Here is a 21861-nt window from a genome sequence, read left to right as displayed (position 1 = left end):
GAGAGAGAGAGAGAGAGAGAGAGAGAGAGAGAGAGAGAGAATTGTGTAAGGCTAAATTTAAACTCAGGTCCTCCTGACTCCAGGACCAGTGCTGTACCACCTAGAGGTCCTCTCGGGCATTTCTTTCTCTCCATTTGTTGGCTTAATGCAAACTATTCCTATTTAAGAACTCAAAGTAGCATCCCTAATAATAACTTCAACAATATCCTTTCTACCCCAATCCTAACCACAAAATTTATCTATAGTTACTTAAATTTACATAGACAAATCTGATTTTGTTTAAATCTCTGCTTCTTTAGTGTTCTCCACAGATATCATCTAGGGTGGTTTTCAAAAACATTTCCAAACACAACATGGTCAAGGAAATATAACTATATAACCTTTAGTAAAATTCAAGACTCTCTTTACTTCTATGGCATGATATCAAGTTTTTATTTTCCCTCATCCATTCATGTATAGAATTATGACACTCCCTTAAAAAGAGATATTAAGTAATGGCTTAGATGAAAATATAAACAGATAAGGGCCACAGGCATCCTCAAGAAGTACTATAACAAATTTTTTCAACTTTGGATATTTTAAACTTCAACTTTCCTTTGAAGCCAAATATTCCTTACTGCTTAATGACTGCAATTTTGGAGAGCACACCAAGAAACACAGTCAGTCTTCAAATACTGCTGCAGATGACAAAGTTACAGGCCAACTAAATGGCACAAACAGAATTTCCTGAAATCATGATCATTTTAACTAGAATTAAATATCCAAACTAAAAAGAAATATATATGCAACTACTGATTCTGACACAAACTTGTATTTCTAGAATATTTATGGAAAATTAAATATTTCATACCTTGTGCAAGCATGTTAAATTCCAAGAACAGTGCTATGTGATAAAGCTCCATTGCTTCTTCAGCCCTAGTCAAATTTGGCTTTCCTGCTACCAGAGCCTGAACTTCACTCAGACTCCCCACAGAAGGGCTGCAGTGTAAAACTGAGAGGTCAACTACATCAGTATACATACAGTTTAAAATAACTTTAGCATATTTTTTTGGTATGATGGACTCATCTAGTATAATTCTAGTGGGAGTCCGCAACGTTCGGTCTGTAATTTCTTCACCAGTCCGTATCCTCCTCTGTAATAAATTTCGAAAAAATGGGGACCGTGCTGAAATAACAGCCTTGTGAGCTCTAAGTTCGTCATCTAAACAGTTCTGATTTCCAACAAAAGCTTCAACTAGTTCAGAGTCTGATGAAAAACTGAGGACAACATCATAGTAACACATATAATCAAATAGTCCACGCATATCTACATCAAGGGAATTTGGTGTTCCAAATTCTTCCGTGAGCTGCACTAGTATATCAACATTCTGAAATCTTGAATCCTCCACTCCGAATTCTCCTGTGTAAAGATAGTGTAACAAGGCAGAGAACATGGGCATATCTATACCTGCTGTATTGATGTCCATTATTATCTCTGCTCCATACTCTGGAGAGGAAGAAAGCAGGGTCTTAAAGAATGGACACCTTGCTGCTAGAATGGCCCGGTGCACAGGAAAGCAAGTTTCTTGAAATATTAAGTCTACATCCGTACAATACTTGTACTCATAAAGATCAGCCATATCTTTTTGTAGTGTTCGAGCTTCTGGTCGGGCCAAGCTGGCTTGCAGAGAAAGCTCCTTTAAGGCTGATGTTCCCTCGTATTCCTCTACCAATGCATTGACATCTCTTACATCCCACCCTGAGAGGAGTTCTCGCATCTGCTTAGCATGGTCAGCAGAACGGCTGGATTTCCGACGTTTAATAAATTTCTTCTTGAGGGTGGCAAGGCCAGAGGTTTTCTTTTTCTTATCTTGTGGCTTTTCATGGCCATGGTCAAGACTATATAATTTTGATTCACATCCATAGCCTTGATGAGAATAGGATGATGTTCCTAAAGCAGAAAATGAATAATTAATGAAAGCTGTCTTCAAATTTTTTTCCCAATATAATCTTATTTTCAGTAGTCTTTTCGATTATGAATCTCTTTAATGACAGAAATCACTTTTACTTAAGGCAATAATTTTAAAAAAATTTAAAAAGGAAACCAAATTTTGGTTTTAGTAGCAGCATAGCAGGTTTCTTTTGGGGGGGAAAATATATAATTCATTCTAATGACTTTTCCATTTCTTTTATAGTCAATAGTGATTTTTATTCAATAAATCATTAACATATTTTCTAATCACTGGGCAGATACTATTGGGTTGACTTGAGGTTGATCATATTTGAAATTTAAGATTTAAGTAGCTCTACATGTATGTAATTAGAAAAGGGTTCACTTGTAAGACTGTGTTCATGTAAATTAAAATAAACAGGTATATCTACACCATTTTAACCATCAGTGGAGATTTTAACAGCATAAATGTGGCAATGATGATTTGCAATTACAGTGAAAATAGCCAAAATGAATGGCCAGCTATGTTCTAGCAGTCCAGCTAGTATAGAAATCACATATAGAGAGATAAAGGCCTCATTTTTTTAAACTATAGCCTAAGAGGAAAACTTTTATATATACCTCAATACTCATCTATTCAGTCTCTGCTAAACACAGTTCTATTAAATTCATTAAAGAACATTGTTAGAAAAAAATTAATGAATTTACCTATAAATGTTTGTTGGGTCTGTGAATTTCCCCCTACCCTTGGGGAACATGAATGGGGATAGTTAGATGCATTAGCACCCATTTTCTTCAGTCACTCAGGCATTTCACCTGCTGGCTCTTCAGAGGACAATCCCACAATCCATTTTGAGCCATCAATCCTGGATCCAAAAGCCTCTTTTCATCCATTTCTTAAAAATCAAACAAAAATCATTATATTCATTTTTACAAAAGCATATTTAAAATTGTACTTGAGAGAAAATATAACCATTTGCTGGAAAAAAATGCATAAAGTTGCAAATGCCTGCATCTAGGGACAAATTATAGTTACAGTATTTTAGTAGAGAAAAAGACTAGAAGCTAATCGAAAACATAATTAAATCAAAATTATAAACTCATGCTAACTACATTTTTTCAAGCTGCAAAACAAGCCAATGTTTAGTTAGTGAAGAGTTAATGAGTTAAACTTTTGTGGGTGTATTTGAAATTTCAGGAAAAAAATTACTTAGTCCAAAAATAACAACAAAACAATTTTGTGGATTCATGGAAACATTCCCTGAGTTCCTATGGCCCCCAACATTACACTTTCAAGCAATATGGAAAACATGCAACAATTTCTAGCCATCAACAAAATTTAGTATTAATAATAGATTTTCATGCATACGTACATACATGTTTAAAACAATCTTTCATCTATGTCTTTAGGCCTTTTTTTTTTAAGAGTAGGGAAGGAAAGAGTGTTTTAAGAATGAACTCTGAACCTCTGAGCTATTTGTGTTACAGACATTCTAGGCTTTAAACATCTATGATTTCATTAATGTAGATGCTTTCTCTACAAAGAAGATTACAAAGCCTCTGTGCCTGGGTAGGCAGGTGATCTCTGGGAGTTGATGGACCCACAAATTTGAGCCTGTATAATTTATCGGGGCTGCTCTTCAAAGAACAGACAGTCTGTCTCCAAGACCATATTCCAAAGCCTTTTCAGGTTGTTTGGATAGCTTTCAAGAATGCAGGGTCCCCTCCACATGACATCTGAACAGGATTTTAGTGGATATCAGCAGCATATATTTATAAGATACTAATTATAATGCTTTACATTATTTACATAATTATCCCCACTTGAGGGAAAAATATTTTAATGACAAAGATTTATAGTCTTCCAAGTATATTAAGGTGATTTGCCTCAATGGGACACTGTTCTTGGGAAATAGAAGATATTTTTATTGACAGTAGTTAACCATGTTGCTATTTACCTAACAGTTACCCATATTGCTATTTCTAGAGTTATTTTAAATTTTTCTTTCACCACTCATACCTAATTGGTTGCAAATAATGATGATAATCATCCTTTCCCCGCCTGTAACTCTACCACTTGGAATCCTTGTCTACTTTCAAGGTTTAGTCCAAGTGTGATTTCCCACAGGAGACTTATCCTGATTCCTGCAGTTGTTAATGCTGCTTCACATTTACTTCTTATTAATGCTCATTGAGTTGAATTAAACTATAACAATAGCTGATTTTATACATATATGCATGTATGTATTTACATATATGTGTGACTGGAAAGTATAACACACTGTACATTCATATTTCACCAAGCCTCACAAATATCCTGTGAGGTAGGTAATAGCAAGTATTATTCCCATTTTAAGGTAAAGAAATTGGTGCTCAAAAAAGTCAAGTGAGTAGCCCATGGTTACATAGCTAGTAAATGTCAGAATTTGAACAGACTTTTCTCACTTCTAACCAAGGTTTTGATACCATGTTGTATACTTATGTCCTTTTAAGTATATTAAGGTGATTTGTCCCCAAAGGAATACTAGACCTAGTTCTCTCCCTAAAACATATGGAAGCCGACTCCCAGACTTGACTGGCCCAAGGGAACCAAAATGAACATAATGAGGATTCCTGGTTGCCTAAGGGTATAAAAAAGGCCAACCCAAGTACAATGCCTTTCAGATTTGGCAGATGTCTTTGAGCTATGCCAGTGGACACATCCTGCTCTGCTGAACAAGTCCCTTTCTATTTGGAGATTAAGGGGGATGTGCCTAACCAAGTCAAATGCGGTACTGAGTATCATTTTATGCTATGGCTAAATTAGCCTCCTTTTGTGAACTATTAAATATTCCATATATCTTATTTCCTTCCAATTTTGAACCTGAACTTCCAGAAGCTTGTTTCAGGCTTGGCCTACTACCGTGTTTCCTTGATTATAAGACACTGTCTTATTAAATTTTTTGGACAGAAAAACACCAGAGGGCTTATTTTCAGGGGAGGGCTTATTTTAATGAACATTGACAGCAATTTTAATAAACAGGTAAATGTGAACAAAAAAATGTACCTTTATTCAATAAGCAAATCACTGGGGAAGAACAGGATGACGCGCTCACTGCTTCACTACAGTAGCAATCTCAATAGGGCTTATTTTGGGGGGAGGGCTTATTTTAGAGGAATCTTACACAGTAAGGGGAGGGCTTATTTTCGGGATAGGTCTTATTATTGGGGAAACACGGTAGGTACCCAGGTCATATGAAGATGACTGCTGTATCTAATGGCCTTGTCTCAATTTGTGACCCTTCTGAAACCTCTGACACTGTTGACTGCCATCTACCTAAATACTCTCTCCCTTCTAGGGTTTTCCCCCTTTCATTCTTCCTCTTCTAGTCCTGTTCCTGACTTTCTCTGGACTTCTCAAAGTCCTGCTCCCCTTCTCCCACTGGTAAGTTCTTCCTGAAGCCTCCATTTTGTGAAAGAGTCTGGTTCAGACTGCCTTCATTCTGCTGCTGATCCTATTTTAGACTTTGTCTAGACCTTGAAATCATGTTCCTTGCCCAAGTGCCTTCCTCTTTTCAGGTTCTTTTTTGTGTGTTTTCTCCCACTGTAAGCTTTTTGAGGGCAGCAACTTTCTATTTGCCTATATTTGTATCCTCAGCACTTAGCAGGTCTTGACACATAGTAACATATATTTTTACTTCATGACTCACTGTTCTAATTCTCCTTTCCTATCTTTCCTTTACTGTTATTTTCACCCAAGTTATACTCATACCATCAAGGTCATCTTCTAAGGCTCAGTCCTGGGCCCTCTTACTTTGTCATTCTAGATTGTCTCCAGGAGTAATCTTTTCTCAGGTTCAATTAACATCTCTATGCAAATGACTTAGCCCTCTATACAGAGTCTAATCCAGCATTATTAACTGCTTGGAAGATATTTCAAACTCAATATCGACAAATTTGTACTCATTCCTACGCCACTTGCCTAACTTTTCTAACACAGTCAAGAGTACTACGACCTTAAAAGTCACCCAGGTTTGCAAACTCAGTGTCATCCCTGACCACTTACTTAACTCTCATACTTCACAGCCTATCTGTTGTCATATTTTTTTCATTTCTGCCTATACCAGATTTCTAGTATATATATATATATATATATATATATATATATATGCTTCCTTCTCTCCATAACAGCCACTACCCTAGTAGAGGACCTTATCATCTCTCTCCTAACCTATTACAACAGCCCTCTAACTGATCCAGCTGCCACAAGTCTCTCCCCATTCCAATCCATCTTCTACTATGCTGTCAAATTAATCTTCTCATGTCACTCTTCCTCTCTGAGAATGAAGGACAATAAGTCATCCTACTATTCAATAAATTCCAGTGGCTACCTATTACTTCTAAGATCAAATAGAAAGTCCTCTATTTGGCATTTAAAACTCTTTATAATCTGGTTCCTTCCTACTTTTCCAATCTTCTTACACTTTACTTTTCTCCATGCAATCTATGATTAAGTTTTAAAATCTTGTTGAGTCTACCTTAATTTAACATCTGTTATTCCCATTTCTTCTCTCTCTACTCACATGCCATGACACTTGATTTCAGTTTCTCATTATTTCTTGCCTATTCTATTTCAATAGCCACCTAATTGATCTCCCTGCCTTTTCTAATCCATTTTTCAAAACAGTTGCCAAATTGAAATTCCTGAAGCACAAATCTTTGTCATTTCCTTGCTAAATAAGCCTTAGTAGCTTCCCCACTGATTCAAAGACAAAATGAAAAACTCCTCTGAAAATTAAAGTTCTTCACAATCTAACACCAACCCACCTGTTTAGGCTGATTACACATTATTTCCCTCCATACAACGATCTAGCCAAGTTGGCCTATTTGCTATTCCCAGCATATGACATTCCATCTCCTAACATGGTGCCTTTGCACAGGAATTCCATGCCTGGAATACTTTTCTTTTCACATCTGCCTCTTGAAGGAAGAAGGAAACAAGCATGTATTAAGCACCTACTATGTGCCAGGTACTGAGCTAAGTGCTTTTTTGTTTGACTTGATTCTCACAACCCTAAGAGGCAGGTGCTATTATTATCCCAATTTTACAGTTTAGGAAAATGAAACAGGTAGAGGTTAAGTGGCTGTCTAAGTCATACAGTAAAGTGTTTGAAACTGGACTTGAACTCAGGTCTTCCTACCTGCTGACCTAGTCCTGCATCCACTGTATTACCCAACTGTCTCTTGAAATCTCTACTCTAGCTCCCTAGAGACCACCTTTCCTGATCCTACCAGTTGTTTGTGCTCTCTTAACTGCATACTTCCCCTGACTCCCACCCCAAATTACTCTCTGTATATTTTTTGTATTCTCTATTTATGTACATTCAGTTTACCACAGTAGAATGAGGATCTCACACTTTTTATCTTTTTAATTCCTAGTGCCTGGCTGAGTATAGATGCTGTACTGAATTATGTTGAACTGAAATGAATCGACACAGCATGTAAGAGTGAGGCAAAATATAGAGGGGTTGTCTACAGAATGGAGGCAAGTTGGATTAGACATAAATCTAGGCATCTCACTCCAAGAATACTCAATTTCCACTTCAAAAGAGTTATTTTCACTAAAGCTTTGCACATTTCACACTACACATACACAACACACACATACGACATTTAAAACAGTTTAATACACACATATGTGTATGTATAATCTTACATTGGAGGAATTCTTATACACAATAAGGCATCTTCCCACCCACCCCCACCAAATAATTCCAAATATAAAACAATGTTTCTTACTTTCTGGCTGTACTTGAAGTTGGAAAAAAAAAATGAGAGGTTTTGTGTGAAATAGAATATTGTCATGTCTACAAAATGGAAAGTGCATCACAATTACTTTTCATGCATAGAAGTAACCTAGTAACCCTGAAAGAGCAGTATGACAAATGGAATTTCCATTTATTTAGTAAAACTTTACTGAGTTCTTTCTATCTGAAAGCTACTTACTACTAGGTACTGAGGAAGACATAAAAATCAGTAAGATATAATTACTGCCCTCAAGCGGTTTATTACATCAGGAAAAATGCTTTATGTGAACAAAAACAAATATAACAAAAAGTAAAGTCTGACAAAGTACTATATCATAAGAAAGTACAGTCAGGTTCTGTTAAGGGGAGAATTGAGCTTTGTGACAGACTCAGCATTTGAACCAGATCTTGAAGGATAGGTCTTGATTTCAATAGGATATTTAACAAATACTTTATCATTCATTGACAAAGGGAATAGAATTGAAAGAATACAGGCAGAGGAAATGTTATAAACTAGGCAAAGCCTAAACTGTATCCTTAAACAGTATTTAAAAGTCCATTTTGGCTGGAACCAAACAGTTGCTCAGAGAATTTTTTGCTTTTTGCTTTTGTTTTGAGACAGTAAGAGAAGACTGGAAGGATGTAAGAGTAGGTTTCTAGTGAAAAGTGAAATGGCTAGTAAGTGGACAAAGAGAAAGTAAAGATGTAAACAGCACAAGGAGACTATAAAGAAGTTGAGAAGTGAAGGAGGTGAGTGAAGGGAGTATATATATACCAGATCAGAGGATCAAAATTTAAAGCTGGAGGCCATCTAGTTCAACACTTCATTTCAGAGATCAAGAATCATGGCCTAACTCAGTCAAGTAACTTGCCTAAGGTCACATATGTATAGTGAATAGCAGAGCTACAATTTAAACCCAGATTTCATATTCATATTCATGATCCATCTTCAGCAGACACTTATTATAATACTTCTCTAAAATGCCAATGATAATCCTAGCAAGATTATCTATTGAAATGTGCAGGTTGGGATTTAGGAGTGAATGGGTTCTGGAACATATATTGTGGCTTATGCCACAAAGAATATGCCACTCCTCAGATAACATAACAAATATAAGTGTGTCACAGTCCTTTAAAAATGTCTGGAATGCTAAAGCCTTGAATAAACTGATATTGATAACAAATACTAAGGTTAAGGATAAAAATTTAGAGCTATATTGGGGGAAAGATAAGCATGAAAAGAGAGACTACCAGGACAGAAGGAATAATGATAACAAAAGAGAAGACAAAACTGTTACTTAACTTTTATTTTGATTGTTTTCTTGTCAAAGAAAATAATTTCTGAACTGGAAACAACAGAAGAAAACAAAAATGGTTAACAGAGAGTGGAAATGGAAGACAAGTAGAGACACAGTGGTAGTTTGGCTGTTTTCAGCCGTGTCCAACCCTTCATGACCCCATTTGATTTTCTTGGCAAAGACAGTGCAGTGGTTTGCCATTTCCTTCTCCAGTGGATCCATTTTGTCAGGCAATTAATTAAAGGTTAAGCGACTTGCCCAGGGTCACACAGATAGAAACTAAAATTGGATTTGAACTCAAGTCTTCCTAACTCCATGCCCAGTGTTCTACCCACTGGGCCATCAGTTGCCTCAGGGAGACAGTAAATGACCAGTAAATTGCCAGTGATGGAGTTCAAATCACTAAGCCCAAAATACTGAATTATATGGTGGGGGTGATTTGTACCATTAGCAATCTCTGAAAGATTGTGTAGAATGAGAAAGATTAAGAGAGAAAATTATCCTGTCTTTTTAAAAAGGGAAGAAAGCAGATTCTACAAATATAGGTTAGGAAGCTCAACTCTGATTTTGGCCAAAATTGTAGAATACAATATTAATTAAGGAAGTGATTGGTGAGCAAATCCACTACTACTAAGCAGTATAAAAGAGAACTATAAGAAATTCAGAGAAATGTATGAAGATTAAAATAAAAAGAGCCAAAGCAAATTAGGTAGACCCAAGAGAACAAAATACATCATGACAGTAACGTAAATGAAGAGGTCATTAAAAGGAAGTATAACTGAGTAATGAAATACCAGTGATGATCTTGGGAACAAGTACAATTCAGCAGATGAACCAAAGATGCAGAAGTCATTTCCAAAGAGAAAATGTGCTAAATATAAGAAGTCATTAGCAAATATTTTCCTCCGAGTTGAGTTACAGCAAAGGATTTCAAACTCAGTTTGGTTGTGACATGTCATCACGTCATCATGTATAATTCTGTCCTTTTTGCCAAGGCTTATTTCTTGTGAAAAGTCTCTGAGGTTATCACTTCTATGCACTTAATCATACTGTAATTTGTATTTTAGTTACCTATGTATATGTATTCCCCCCAACATAATACTTAACATATATCAACTAGTCTGTGATACACATAACACTCTAAGAAATCTTCCATTTTACAAGGTCTAGGAGTCATCTCAGAAGACACATGAAATTCTGTGCTAACCCAATCCTATAGCAATTATACATAGAAGCTAGGCAGTTTACCCATTCAAGAGTAATCTCTTTAGGATTAGAAACTACTTTAAAAGGACTGGCTCCCTGGGGGAAGAGCACAGAGATTGTAATTTTTCATCTTTGTTAAGGCCTCAGAGTAGCCACTAGTTTAGTACTAGAGGAACAAACTCTCTGAATGTGCTTGTTGTCTCCCTCATTAGAGTGCAAGCTTTTTGCCATTTAGTGATAGTTTCATTCTTAATGCTTCTATGTCTTGAGTCTGGCACATAGTAGGTTCTAAATAAATACTTAACTGATAGGGATGTTGTCAGAATCAAATGAGGTAACATGTGTAAAAAAATTTTGCAAATTATAAAGGGGTATATCACTTTAAGTTACTATTAACCTTGACAGAGATATCTTATATTCTTGTGTTTAACTCTTCTCTTGATTTATGTTTTTGTGTCATATCACCCCAAGCAGACCCCACGTCCCTTATTTCTGGACAACACTTCAAGTGCCTGTTACATAGTAGATACACAAATATTTGCTGATTTGGATCAACAAATATTTAATACAAAATACAAATATAATTTATAGTCATGCCCCATTGTTTTCTTTTTCCTACTATCCTTTGCAATCCTCAGCTCTGTAAAATACTATTTCTGTTAGCTCCCTGAAACATGCATGACTTGGAAAGGTAAAACTATTGCATTGGCTAGTATTTATCTTTAACTTCTAATACTTAGAAAAGCTCCTAGAATACTTTTGGGACTGGGGAATGCCTATGTTTGCAATGTCTTTTTGTCCCCTAATCTATAATTCATTTATCAAAACAGATAAATAGAAATTTTCAAAAAAAGAATTCTTAGAATGTGTGTCATTTTTTTTGGTGTCAAGCTTTTTTGTCTTTAGCCTTCTGTGTCTCAAGTTCTTTACATTAAAAACTAACAAGGTTAGGCTAAAAAGATTATCTTTAAGATGCTATGATAACACCAACTGCCCTGTCTTCCCCCCTCCAAAAAGTAAAAAAAAAAAAAAAAAAAGATGCTATGATCTCCAAATGTAAGCATTTGGAAAATTTTTTAAACTTTAGTAGGTTTTTCAAGGGACTGGGGAAATTTACTGAAATTTTGCTCACAGTTGGCCTTGTTTTGAATAATAATGTATTTCCACTTTAGCAGTGTAAAAGGGGAACGGGGGAAGGAATCTGGAAAAAATAGTAAGAGAAGCCTACCCAACTGCTGCCTGATATATCACAAATCATGGGGCTTCCCCACCAAAACTCATCTGATGAGTGGCACAAGAATTCATATACATTTTCTCCTCTCCCCTACATCTTACATTTAAGAGTACTGTTGAAGAATAGGGATTAGCTAAAAGGCTGGCAGCAGAAATTTTTTTTAGCCAGACAAAACCCAGAAGGCCTAGAAAAGGCACACAATTAAGTTATCTGACCTCTAACTAATCAAGAGGGAGCTAAGCAACTTTTGCATACTGTTCAATTCAGGTTAACATTTTGGATGACTTATTTTCAGTTTGTCTTTTAAAATCAGTCTATTTTCTTAGCCATGTTAAATGAGATTTCTTTTAAGCTATTGTTTTGGCAAAGGACTTATGGTTACTAATTCTTCAATTCTATTTAATAAGGCCTATTCATGCTTTATGTTTGCCTGGTGGTGAGCCCTAGTGCTTAAGGCATAGTAGGCAAGTTGCGGGTTCTACTAAGTCCCAGAAAGCTGAAAAAGTTTGATGTCCAAACAGAATGTTAGGTAAAAAAAAGTAAAGAGATGTTCATTCTCAAAGGGTTGAAAAGTTTTGAGAATATTTTGGCCATAGAAACCTTGGAAAGTAAGTAGTTTCCTGCCATAAACTATTATTGACAGTACTAATAAACTCGTCATGTTCTTCCTTCTGCTTATATTTAAGTTCTCACTTTTAATCTCAGTCATAGAAAAAACATTTGGGGGAACAAAAAATTTTAGAGTGCTGGGGGCAGCTTACATGGTGCAATAAATAGAGCACCAGCTCTGGAGTCAGGAGGACCTGAGTTCAAATATGGATTAAGACAATACTTACTAGCTGTGTGACCTTTGGCTCTGGAGTTAGGAGGACCTGAGTTCAAATTTGGCTTAAGACACTTAATACTAGCTGTGTGACCTTTGGCAAGTCACTTAACCCCAACTGCCTTGCCTTCCCCCTCCAAAAGAGGGAAAAAATTTTAAAGTACCAAAAATTTTAGAGCCAAGGCAAATGAGATATTTTATAATGTCAAAAATTCAAATGCTAAAATTTGGGTCTAAACAGGATTTTATGGCAAGAAAGAGATAGAGGTTGACTAGCAGAACAGTAGGCATAAAATACACAGAAGCAAATAAGCACTGTAACCTAATGTTTGATAAACCCAAAGATCTCAGCTATTTGAGGTAAGAACACACTATTCAACAAAACTGGTGGGAAAACTGGAAAATGGTCCAGCAGAAACCAGTTAAAGACCAAAACTTCACACCATATACCAAGATAAGCTCAAAAATGAGTAGATGATAGAGACATAAAGGATGGCACCACGGGTATGTAGCAAAGCATGAAAGAAATAAAATTATTAGATCAATGACTAGAGGAAGAATTCATGACCAAACAAGAGAGAGACAGGTTCACAGTCTGTGATAATTTTGATTACATAATATCAAGATTTTTTTTCTTGGCAAACAAAACCAATGCAGTCAAATTTAGAAAGAAAGCAGGGAAGTGGAGGGAAATTTTACAGCAAATTTCTCTGACAAAGGTTTCATTTCTCAAATATACAGAAAATTGAACCAAATTTATAAACAGAAGAGTCATTACCAATTGAAATGGTCAAAGGATACAAAGTCAATTTTCAGACAGAAAAATCAAAGCTAACAAACAATAATCATACAAAAAATGCTCTAAATCACTAATTAGAGAGATGAAAATTAAAACTGAGATGCCACCTCATACCTATCAGATTGGCTAACAAGACAGAAAAGGAAAATGGCAAATGCTGGAGGGGATGTAGAAAAAATGGGACATTAATTCTCTGTTGGTGGAACTGTGAATTGTTCCAACCATTCTGGGGAACAATCTGGAACTATGCCCAAAAGGATATACAACTGTGCATATATCCTTTCACGCAGCAATACTAGTAATAACTAGATTTGCAACCCAAAGAGATAAAAGACAAAGGGAAAGGATCCATGCGTAAAAATATTTATAGCACCTTTTTGTAGTGGCAAAAAAAAAAAAGGAAAGCGAGGGGATATTTGTCATTTGGAGAGTGATTAAACAAGTTGTGACATATGATTGTGATGGAATACTATTGTGCTGTAAAAAATGAAGAAGGGGATTGTTTCAGAAAAACCTGGAAACATAAATTGATGCAATGTGAAGTGAGCAAACTAAAACACTGTATCCAATAACAGCAATACTATAATGATAATTGTAAAAGACTTAGCTACTCTGATCAATATAATGCATGAACCACTGACTCACAATGACAAATGCTATCCATAGAGAGAGAGAGAGAGAGAGAGAGAGAGAGAGAGAGAGAGAGAGCTAGCTGACAGACTGGGTAAGACTGATGCATGATTTTTTTCTTTACTTTTCTAGGCTTTTTTCTTTTGCAATGTGACTAACATGGCAATGTTTGGAGTGATTTCATATGTATAATGGGTACTGCATTTCTTGCATTCAATGAGTGAACAGAGAGAGAGAATTTGAAACTGAAAAAAATTTTTTTTTCAAATGATATCTTTTACAGAAGTATCACTAGTGGAAGGAAGAAGAAAGTATGGAACTGAAAACAAAAGTAAAAAAGTAACAATGCAGCTAAAATTAAGGAAGAGCAGGAAATTAGGGAAAAATCTTTGCATTAAGTTTCTCTGATAAAGTTCTCATTTTCTAAAATATAAAGTGAACTGAGTCAAATTTACAAGAGTCATTCCTCAACTGATAAATGGTCAAATGATATGAAGAAATCTAAGCTATCAACAGTAATATGAAAAAATGCTATAAATCACTAATTACAGAAATGCACATTAATTAAAATAGCTCCAAGTTACTAACATATACCTATCAGTTTGGAAAAGGTGACAAAAAAAGTCAAAAATTACAGAGGGGCTATGGGAAACAGGTAGGTACATTGAATACACTGTTGGTGGAGCTATGAAATGTACTAGTCTGATCTTTCTGAAAGCTTTGGAACTATGCCCAAAAAGCTACTTAACTGTGCATACTATTTTTGCAAAGAGATCCAAGAAAGACAGAAAAGACCCATATATACAAAAATATAGGAGTCTCTTTTGTAGTGGCAAAGAATTGGAAACTGAGGGGATGCTTATCAACTAGGGAGTGGATGAACAAGCTATGGCTGATGAATGTGATGGAATACTGCTGTGTTGTAAGAATTGTTAAAGAAAATGGTTTCAGAAAAACCTGGGAAGACTTGTATGAACTGATATAAAATAAAGTAAGTAGTACAAGGAAAACAATAAAATCACTGTAATGATAATCAATTGCAAAATACAGTGCTCTGATCAATACAATTACTAACTCAAGATAAAACATGTTATTCATCTTCACACAGAGAACTGACTGGATTCAGAATGCAGACTAAAGCATAGTTTCTTCTTTCTTTTTTAAATAGCTAATAAAGGGATTTATTTTGCATGACTATACATATTTGTAATGGTTTTTTTTTTTGCTTTATCACTGGGTGTGGGAGGCAGAGGTGAAAGGGAGGTAATATGGAAGTGAAAATAAAATTTTTTTAAATATATGTAAAAACAATAATAAAAATATCAGCTCTGGAAGGGATGTTAGAAATTATCTAGTTCAGTGCTGTCAAACTCAAATAAAAAGGGATAGCCTAATATTGATGTAGAAAACCACAAGTTAACATTATGCTGCACTGTGTTTCAATTTATTTTGTTAAATATTTCCCAATCACATTTTAATCTGGAAGTCTGGGGGGCCCTGAAACCTCTGATTTAGTCCATTCTTTACCCCACTATATTTTACAGAAGAGATGTCTGAGGATCTGAGAAGGAAAGCAACTTGGCCCAAGCCACACAGAAAAAGGAAACCAGGGAGGTCAACAGTGAGAAAAAGTAGGAGGGAGAGTGTTCTAGGAGTGGGGGACAGCCAGAGAAAAGGCCAGGAACAAGGAGATGGGAGTGTCTATTCACTGAACAGCAAAGTGGTCAGTGTTACTGGATCCAAGAGTACGTATTAGGGGCTAAGACTGGAAAAGCAGGAGGGGGTTATGAATTTTAATATAAATTTTACTTATCACCCCAGCACTCCAGACAATGCTCACACTGGATCTCTTGCCTCTAGACTAGACTACCTCAGGGTATATCTTGGGAGGGGCGGCTAGGTGGTATCTTCACCTGTTTCTGCCAGAGTTAGGCAGCCTGAGCCTCACAAAACATGTCACCATCTGCCACAAGGCTCTATCTTGAGGAAGGACCTTGAACAGCCTTATCAACTGCCTTCCTCAGTGGAATGGCTAGTGTACTTCACTCCCTTATACTCTCTCATCCCAGAGATTCTGAACTTGTGACTGTATGTTACTGGGTGATTACTAATATTCTCCTCAGCTGAAATCTAGTATAAATCTATAAAAGCATGTAATTAATTCAAAAGAGCAGAAACTCAAGATAAAACTTCATAACTAAAAATATATTTTTTTCATAAATACATTAAATTTCTAAATGAACACATTCCACTTTTTCCTTGTTTGCTTAGAAAAAGAAATCACAAAATTCCTATGTTGAAATTTTACTTTTGATTTAAACCAACATATATTCAGATTCAAAATTCCAAATTCTTATCTTCCTCTTTTCACCCTTGTAAATATGCTTGTTAATACAAGTGAGAAAATGATTCCATAATTAAGGATATAACTAGAACTCATTGTCAAACTCATCAGCTTCCTTCAAAAAATTTTTGCTTATACTGAAGCTCTCATATTACTTCGCAGCCAAGCAAAAGATATTGGGGATAGGGAGACAATAATAAGTATTTCTTAATCAAGGCAAATTAAAAATTTTATACATTCTTGGGTCTAAATATAATTTTATGAGAGAAAATACACTCACTTTTGTGCCTTTTAAAAGACAAAATATATACTAATCTTAACAACATTGAAAATGATAATACTTGACATAACAGATGCTTATTGACTAAACATCTACTCTTAGCAGCAGGTCCATAAAACCACATAAGGTGAAACCACAATACTGTGTTCAAACCCTAAGGCAAGGCACTATTGCTCCAGAACTGCAGCCTTCCTTTAGGGGCCATCTTAATTTCTTCATGATGCCTTTCTTGCTGACCCTCAAGTCCCTGTAAACTAAAACGACTCCTTCCACTGAATTGTTTTTTCTTATGAGAACAACTCTATGTGACACTTTAAGAGATGCTGAACACCTTCGAATGAGGGTTAGATCTTCATTTTCTACCCTCACATTCTAAATGGGAATAGGGAGTAGTTTGGGAACATATACATTTAAAAACATTTACATATAAAACATGAAACATTTTGGATGTATTATTATAATCTCTAGATAGGTGATTTGCCAGAGGGTACCAAGTAGCAAAGTTAGTACCTCAATCCAAGCCTAATGTTCTTTCTACCACATTATGCCTTGTTCTCAGAACGATATAAAGAGATGAAGCCAAACAGTATGCAAAACTTCTGGTAGAAAATGTTTTAAAGGGGCAGCTAGGTGGCTCAGTGAATAATAGAGCACCGGCCCTGGAGTCAGGAGGACCTGAGTTCAAATCCAGCCTCAGACACTTAACACAAAAAGCTAGCCGTGTGCCCTTGGGCAAGTCACTCAACCCCAATTGCCCTCCCCCCCCAAAAAAGGCAAAAAAATATTGTAGTACTGAAAAGTTCTTTTCTAACATATGCCTAAGTTTAAAATGAATTCTCTTTGCTAACTTCCGTTAACATGTACTTACAAAACAACCCAACCTTTCCCTCAACACCCCACCCTTCCCCCTTTATGCCAGGAAGGTTGAACAAAAATGGATTGTTCATTTTATAACCTATACACACTATTATGAAGAGCTCTTTTGTTTTTTAAGACTCAAGATACAGGCAAGCAGTTTCAGTTTAAGACTATAAATACACTCTAGTAAATATCAAAATCCTGAAAAAATGAAGATGGGGTATTTATGAAGAATGAAGAATAAAGCAACAACTAAGATCTCAAAAGTTAAATGACTTGCTCAGAGTCACAGAGGTAGTAAAACCAGGTTATGAACCCACTGTTCATAGCACTATTTTTTTCCCTTAAAGAAAAACAAAAAAATCCTTAGTCAACTAGGATTTATTGAGTGCATTAATGCTAAGTGTTGGGGAATTCAAAGAAGGAAAAAAAGTTCAAAAGAGCTCAATCTAATGGGGGGACAAATGCAAACAAAGATGTACAAACAAGATACACACACATATACAGAAGATAAATTGGGGGCAGCCTCAGAAGGAAGCCATTAAGATTAAAGAGGACTGGGAAAGACTCAGGAATACTATATCTATCTATATCTATCTATGTTTTCATCAAATCAATACTTCAGCTATCTCAAAAGATAGCTAAAAACCATTTGGACTTAGGGGAAAATATTTTCAAGGGGAATATTTTCAATTCAATAGAACAGCAGGAATTTACTTCTTCTTCAGTAAAGAAGTCACTAAGGCCAGAAACCTTACGGGACATTGTTAAACCATTTTTTCCTTCACTCTTCCCCTAAGTATAATCAGTTACTTCATTCTTCTGAAGTATCATTTCCCAAAACAAATCCACAAAAAATTTTCCTCCCAAAGTTTTTCTTTAAAACTTATAAGCTGAAAAGACAAATTAGAACTTGAAAAGGTCATTGTAAATAGTGCTTTCTATCAATTTCTAAGGTGGAAAGTTATCGCAGCAACAGCCCTGAATGGGAACAATCACTTCAAGTCTATGGTTGCACCATATCTCCAGTACCTGTATTCTTTTGGGTACCAAATACTAATGAAATTTAAGAGTAATCTTTAAATGAATGGAAAAAATATGGGATGTCACCTGGGTTTTTCTAGCAAAACTAATGAATCAAATTATTTCAGATTTGTCTGACAAAAATGAACTAAAACTAGGCTATCAACCTGAAGAAAGGTTAGTTTTTATATGGAATATAATGTCCATTATTTTAAAGTTTCATTCACTGCTTAGTAAGAATAAGATATCTCTTGCAATTAGAGCAACTAGAAAAATTACTAGGGTTGAGGGTAAACCACTCTCTCCTACATGGAAAAGAAGTTGGGGTTGACATCAGGAAACATACAAACCTGAGGACAAGGATGAATCAGGAACCAGGTCTTGTCAAGGATGCCAAAAATCTAAAAAGGTACAAATAGAAATTGGAAGTCTGGGTCCAAAGCAGATTTCACATTGCATAAGATCAGAAGGAACATTACTAGAAGCCTTGGGGGAAAGATGAGTTGTTAAATGAAAAAAGTGGGGGCTACTAATTATTACCCACCACTAACATACTCCCATATACCACCTGTCTATGCCCCATTGCTATGCTGGGAAGCCTCTGTAATGGGAACATAAATTTTTAAGGTCTACCCTGCCCCTAGGCTTAAGTCCACCTGGAGCCTGTGATAGGAGGCTTGTTTCTCAGGAGATGCTTTGTGATTCGGCAGTGGGTCAAGAAGGTTGTTACATTCTCTGAGCCAGGAGGCGGCTATATAAACTTTGTTGTGAGGCTTCGTTTTGGGGCTCACTTTGAAAAGTGTTGTGTGATTTGACCAGATGAGACTCTGGGCAGCCGCTGAGCCCCCTGGCTTTGAAAACCCAGATGCTGATGCTTCCCTCTCTGGTAACAGGAATTAGATATGGATGTATGTAATGGTTGGACAGTTTGAAATGTTTTTGTAACTTATGCTTCTAACCTCTGTATACTCTGAAGTTTTAGGTTCTGACCTTTTCCTCCTAAACTAGGTAAACGATATATGTCTGATTGATTAAAGTAAGCTTGTTAACCTATTTTGAGTTGCTTTCCTTTAGCAAAGCAGGTCTAAGAACCTGTGTTGGCAGCCACCCTAGGGATGCTGGGGTGCTTGCTGCTACAGCCTCTAAGTTTGGAAATAATCCTGTTTCCTGGAATGCAAAGGTTTTAGGGGATGTCAATGATGGAAAGCTATGTCTTACCTAAGTGCTTCACTACATACTTCTCCCCAAAACTGAGGGTATTCACCAAAAACTCCCCCTTTCTTATTTCACATCACTCCTTCTACTATCGGCTTTACTCCACTGTCAATGAAGAAGGGGCCTTGTTCTTGCCAAAACCAACTTCTCTCCAGACACTTTTGATCTCCTTTGTCTTCTCTATCAGACTAGTCTATATATCATTTCTACTCTCTTTTATCTTCAAGTTCTCCCTAACTATGGCTCCTTTCCTGATGCCTGAAAACACACTGAGAGTCCTATCCTTAAAAAAATGCTCACTTGGGCAGGGTGAAGATGGCAGAGTAGAAACAGGACCTCCGTCAAGCTCCGGATCCCAACACCTCCAATTCATGTAAAAGGAGACTCTAAACAAACTTTGGAGCTACAGAACCCACAAAATGACACAGAGAAGCTAACCTCCCGCTGAGGACAGCCCGGCAGGAATCAGCGAGCCAGCACAGCGCTCTGGGAGCCGAGCCCAGCCCTACACCAAGGTTTTAGCTCCAGGGTGGACCTCAACAACCAGAAACTGTGGCTATCCAGAATTATCAACACATAGATGCTAAGGACAAAGTGAGAGGTCAGTGCAGTGTGGACTTTGCGACCCAGTAGTTGGGAGTGTGTCGGCTTTTACCCCCAGGGCTGCAGCATAGCTGCCGCCATAGCGGCTTCAACTCTTGGCCTGCAGAGTGCAGGGGGACCAAGTGACCATTCTGAGGAGCATTCGCTCTTGCTTTAACTTGCTTGGATCTGGACTGCGGTACAGGGTGGAGGTCCTGGGGTGTGTGACCAGCTTGCCAGAACATGTGGAGGCTTCAGAGAGGGCACCCAACTGATACCTCAGGCAGCTGAGAAAACCCAAGCGTTTGGAACGAAGCTCCCCTGTCTGGTGGCAGCGTGCTACAGTGGCAAAAAGCATAAGGGCCAAGTGACTGAGTGGTGCCATGACCAGGCAAAGGAAGCAAACCAAGCACAGCAATCCAACATTAGACTCCTGTTTTGGGGACAGAAAGGAGCAAAGCATGGAATAGGAGGAAGACAGTGAAGTCAGAACTCCTGCACCAAAAGCTTCAAAGAAAAATATGCGCTGGTTACAGGCCATAGAGGACCTTAAGAAGCAGATTAGAGAAGTGGAGGAAAAACTGGGAAGAGTAATGAAAAAAATTATGAAATGAGGGTCAACAGCCTGACTGAAGAAAACAACACCTTAAAAAACAGGCTAACTCAAATGGCAAAAGAAGCTCAAAAAGGCAATGAGGAAAAGAATGCCTTAAAAAGCTGAATTTTCCAGGTGGAAAAGGATTCTCAAAAGCTCAATGAGGAGAATCATTGCTTCAGAATTAGATTGGAGCAAATGGAAGCTAATGACTTTATGAAAAATCAAGATGCTGTTAAACAGATCTAAACAAATGAAAGAATAGAAGGCAATGTGAAATATCTCATGGGAAAAACTACTGACCAAGAGAGATAATTTAAAAATTATTAGACTACCTGAAAGCCATGATCAAAGAAAGAACCTAGAAGTCATCCTCCAAGAAATTCTCAAGGAAAACTGCCCTCATGTTTTAGAACCAGAGGGCAAAATCACTCCCTGAAAAAGATCCCCAAAAGAAAACTCCTAGGAATATTATACCTAGGTTCCAGAATTCCCAGATCAAGGAGAGAATATTACAATCAGCCAGGAAGAAACAATTTGAATATTGTGGAAACACAATCAGGATAACACAGGATCTGGCAGCTTCTACACTGAGTGATCAAGGAGCTTGGAATGTGATATTCTGGAGGTCAAAGGAGCTGGGATTAAAACCAAGAATCACCTACCCAGCAAAACTGAGTATCATGTTTCAGGGGAAAATGTGGTCATTCAGTAGAATAGAGAACTTTCAAGCTTTCTTTTTTTTTTTTTTAAAGCAAATGGGGTTAAGTAACTTGCTCAAGGTTACACGGCCAGTTATTTTGTGTGGATGCCAAGTATCTGAGGCTGGAACCAATCCCGGGTCTCCTGATGCCAGGGCCGGCGCTTTTACTCACTGTGTCACCTGGCCCACCCTTTCAAGCATTCTTGATGAAAAAACCAGAGCTGAATAGAAACTTTGACATTCAGATACAAGAAGCAAGAGAAGCATGAGAAGGTAAACAGGGAAAAGAAATTATAAGCCACTGATCAAAGTTGAACTATTAACATTCCTACATGGAAAAACAATAATTATAACTGATGAAACTTTTCTCAGTATGAAAATAGTTGAAGGGAATAGAAATATATATGTCTATATCGGAGGGTATATGAGCATATGAATACATAAGTGAATGTGTGTATATATGTTTACAGGTATACATAGAGGGCACAGGACCAATTTAATAGAAAGAGATGATAAAAGATGAAATTAAGAGGTGAGAGAGGAATATGAGAGGAG

At 36.8% G+C, this 21861-nt stretch overlaps 1 protein-coding gene across 4 annotated transcripts in view; it reads right to left on the bottom strand.

Annotated features, from left to right (window-relative positions):
- The window catches only part of BTBD7 (BTB domain containing 7), a 109019-nt gene that overhangs the window by 68019 nt on the left and 19139 nt on the right, over positions 1 to 21861 (bottom strand). For 3 of the 4 annotated variants that reach the window (XM_069086023.1, XM_069086025.1, XM_069086026.1), the window contains exons 2-3: positions 2639 to 2826; positions 851 to 1930 (exon numbers count right to left, since the gene is read on the bottom strand). In XM_069086023.1, coding sequence (XP_068942124.1) covers positions 851 to 1930; positions 2639 to 2720 — 1162 coding nt within the window. In that variant the 5' untranslated portion in view covers positions 2721 to 2826. Of the gene's footprint in view, positions 1 to 850; positions 1931 to 2638; positions 2827 to 18561; positions 18613 to 21861 lie in introns of all 4 variants that reach the window. The other variant, XM_069086024.1, reaches the window with a different exon arrangement.

Source organism: Petaurus breviceps, unplaced genomic scaffold (assembly GCF_028583685.1).
Source record: "Petaurus breviceps papuanus isolate PSGF00001 unplaced genomic scaffold, PetGlider_PUasm1.0 177, whole genome shotgun sequence".
In the NCBI taxonomy this organism is placed as follows: domain Eukaryota; kingdom Metazoa; phylum Chordata; class Mammalia; order Diprotodontia; family Petauridae; genus Petaurus; species Petaurus breviceps.
This window is presented reverse-complemented; position numbering and strand designations above follow the sequence as displayed.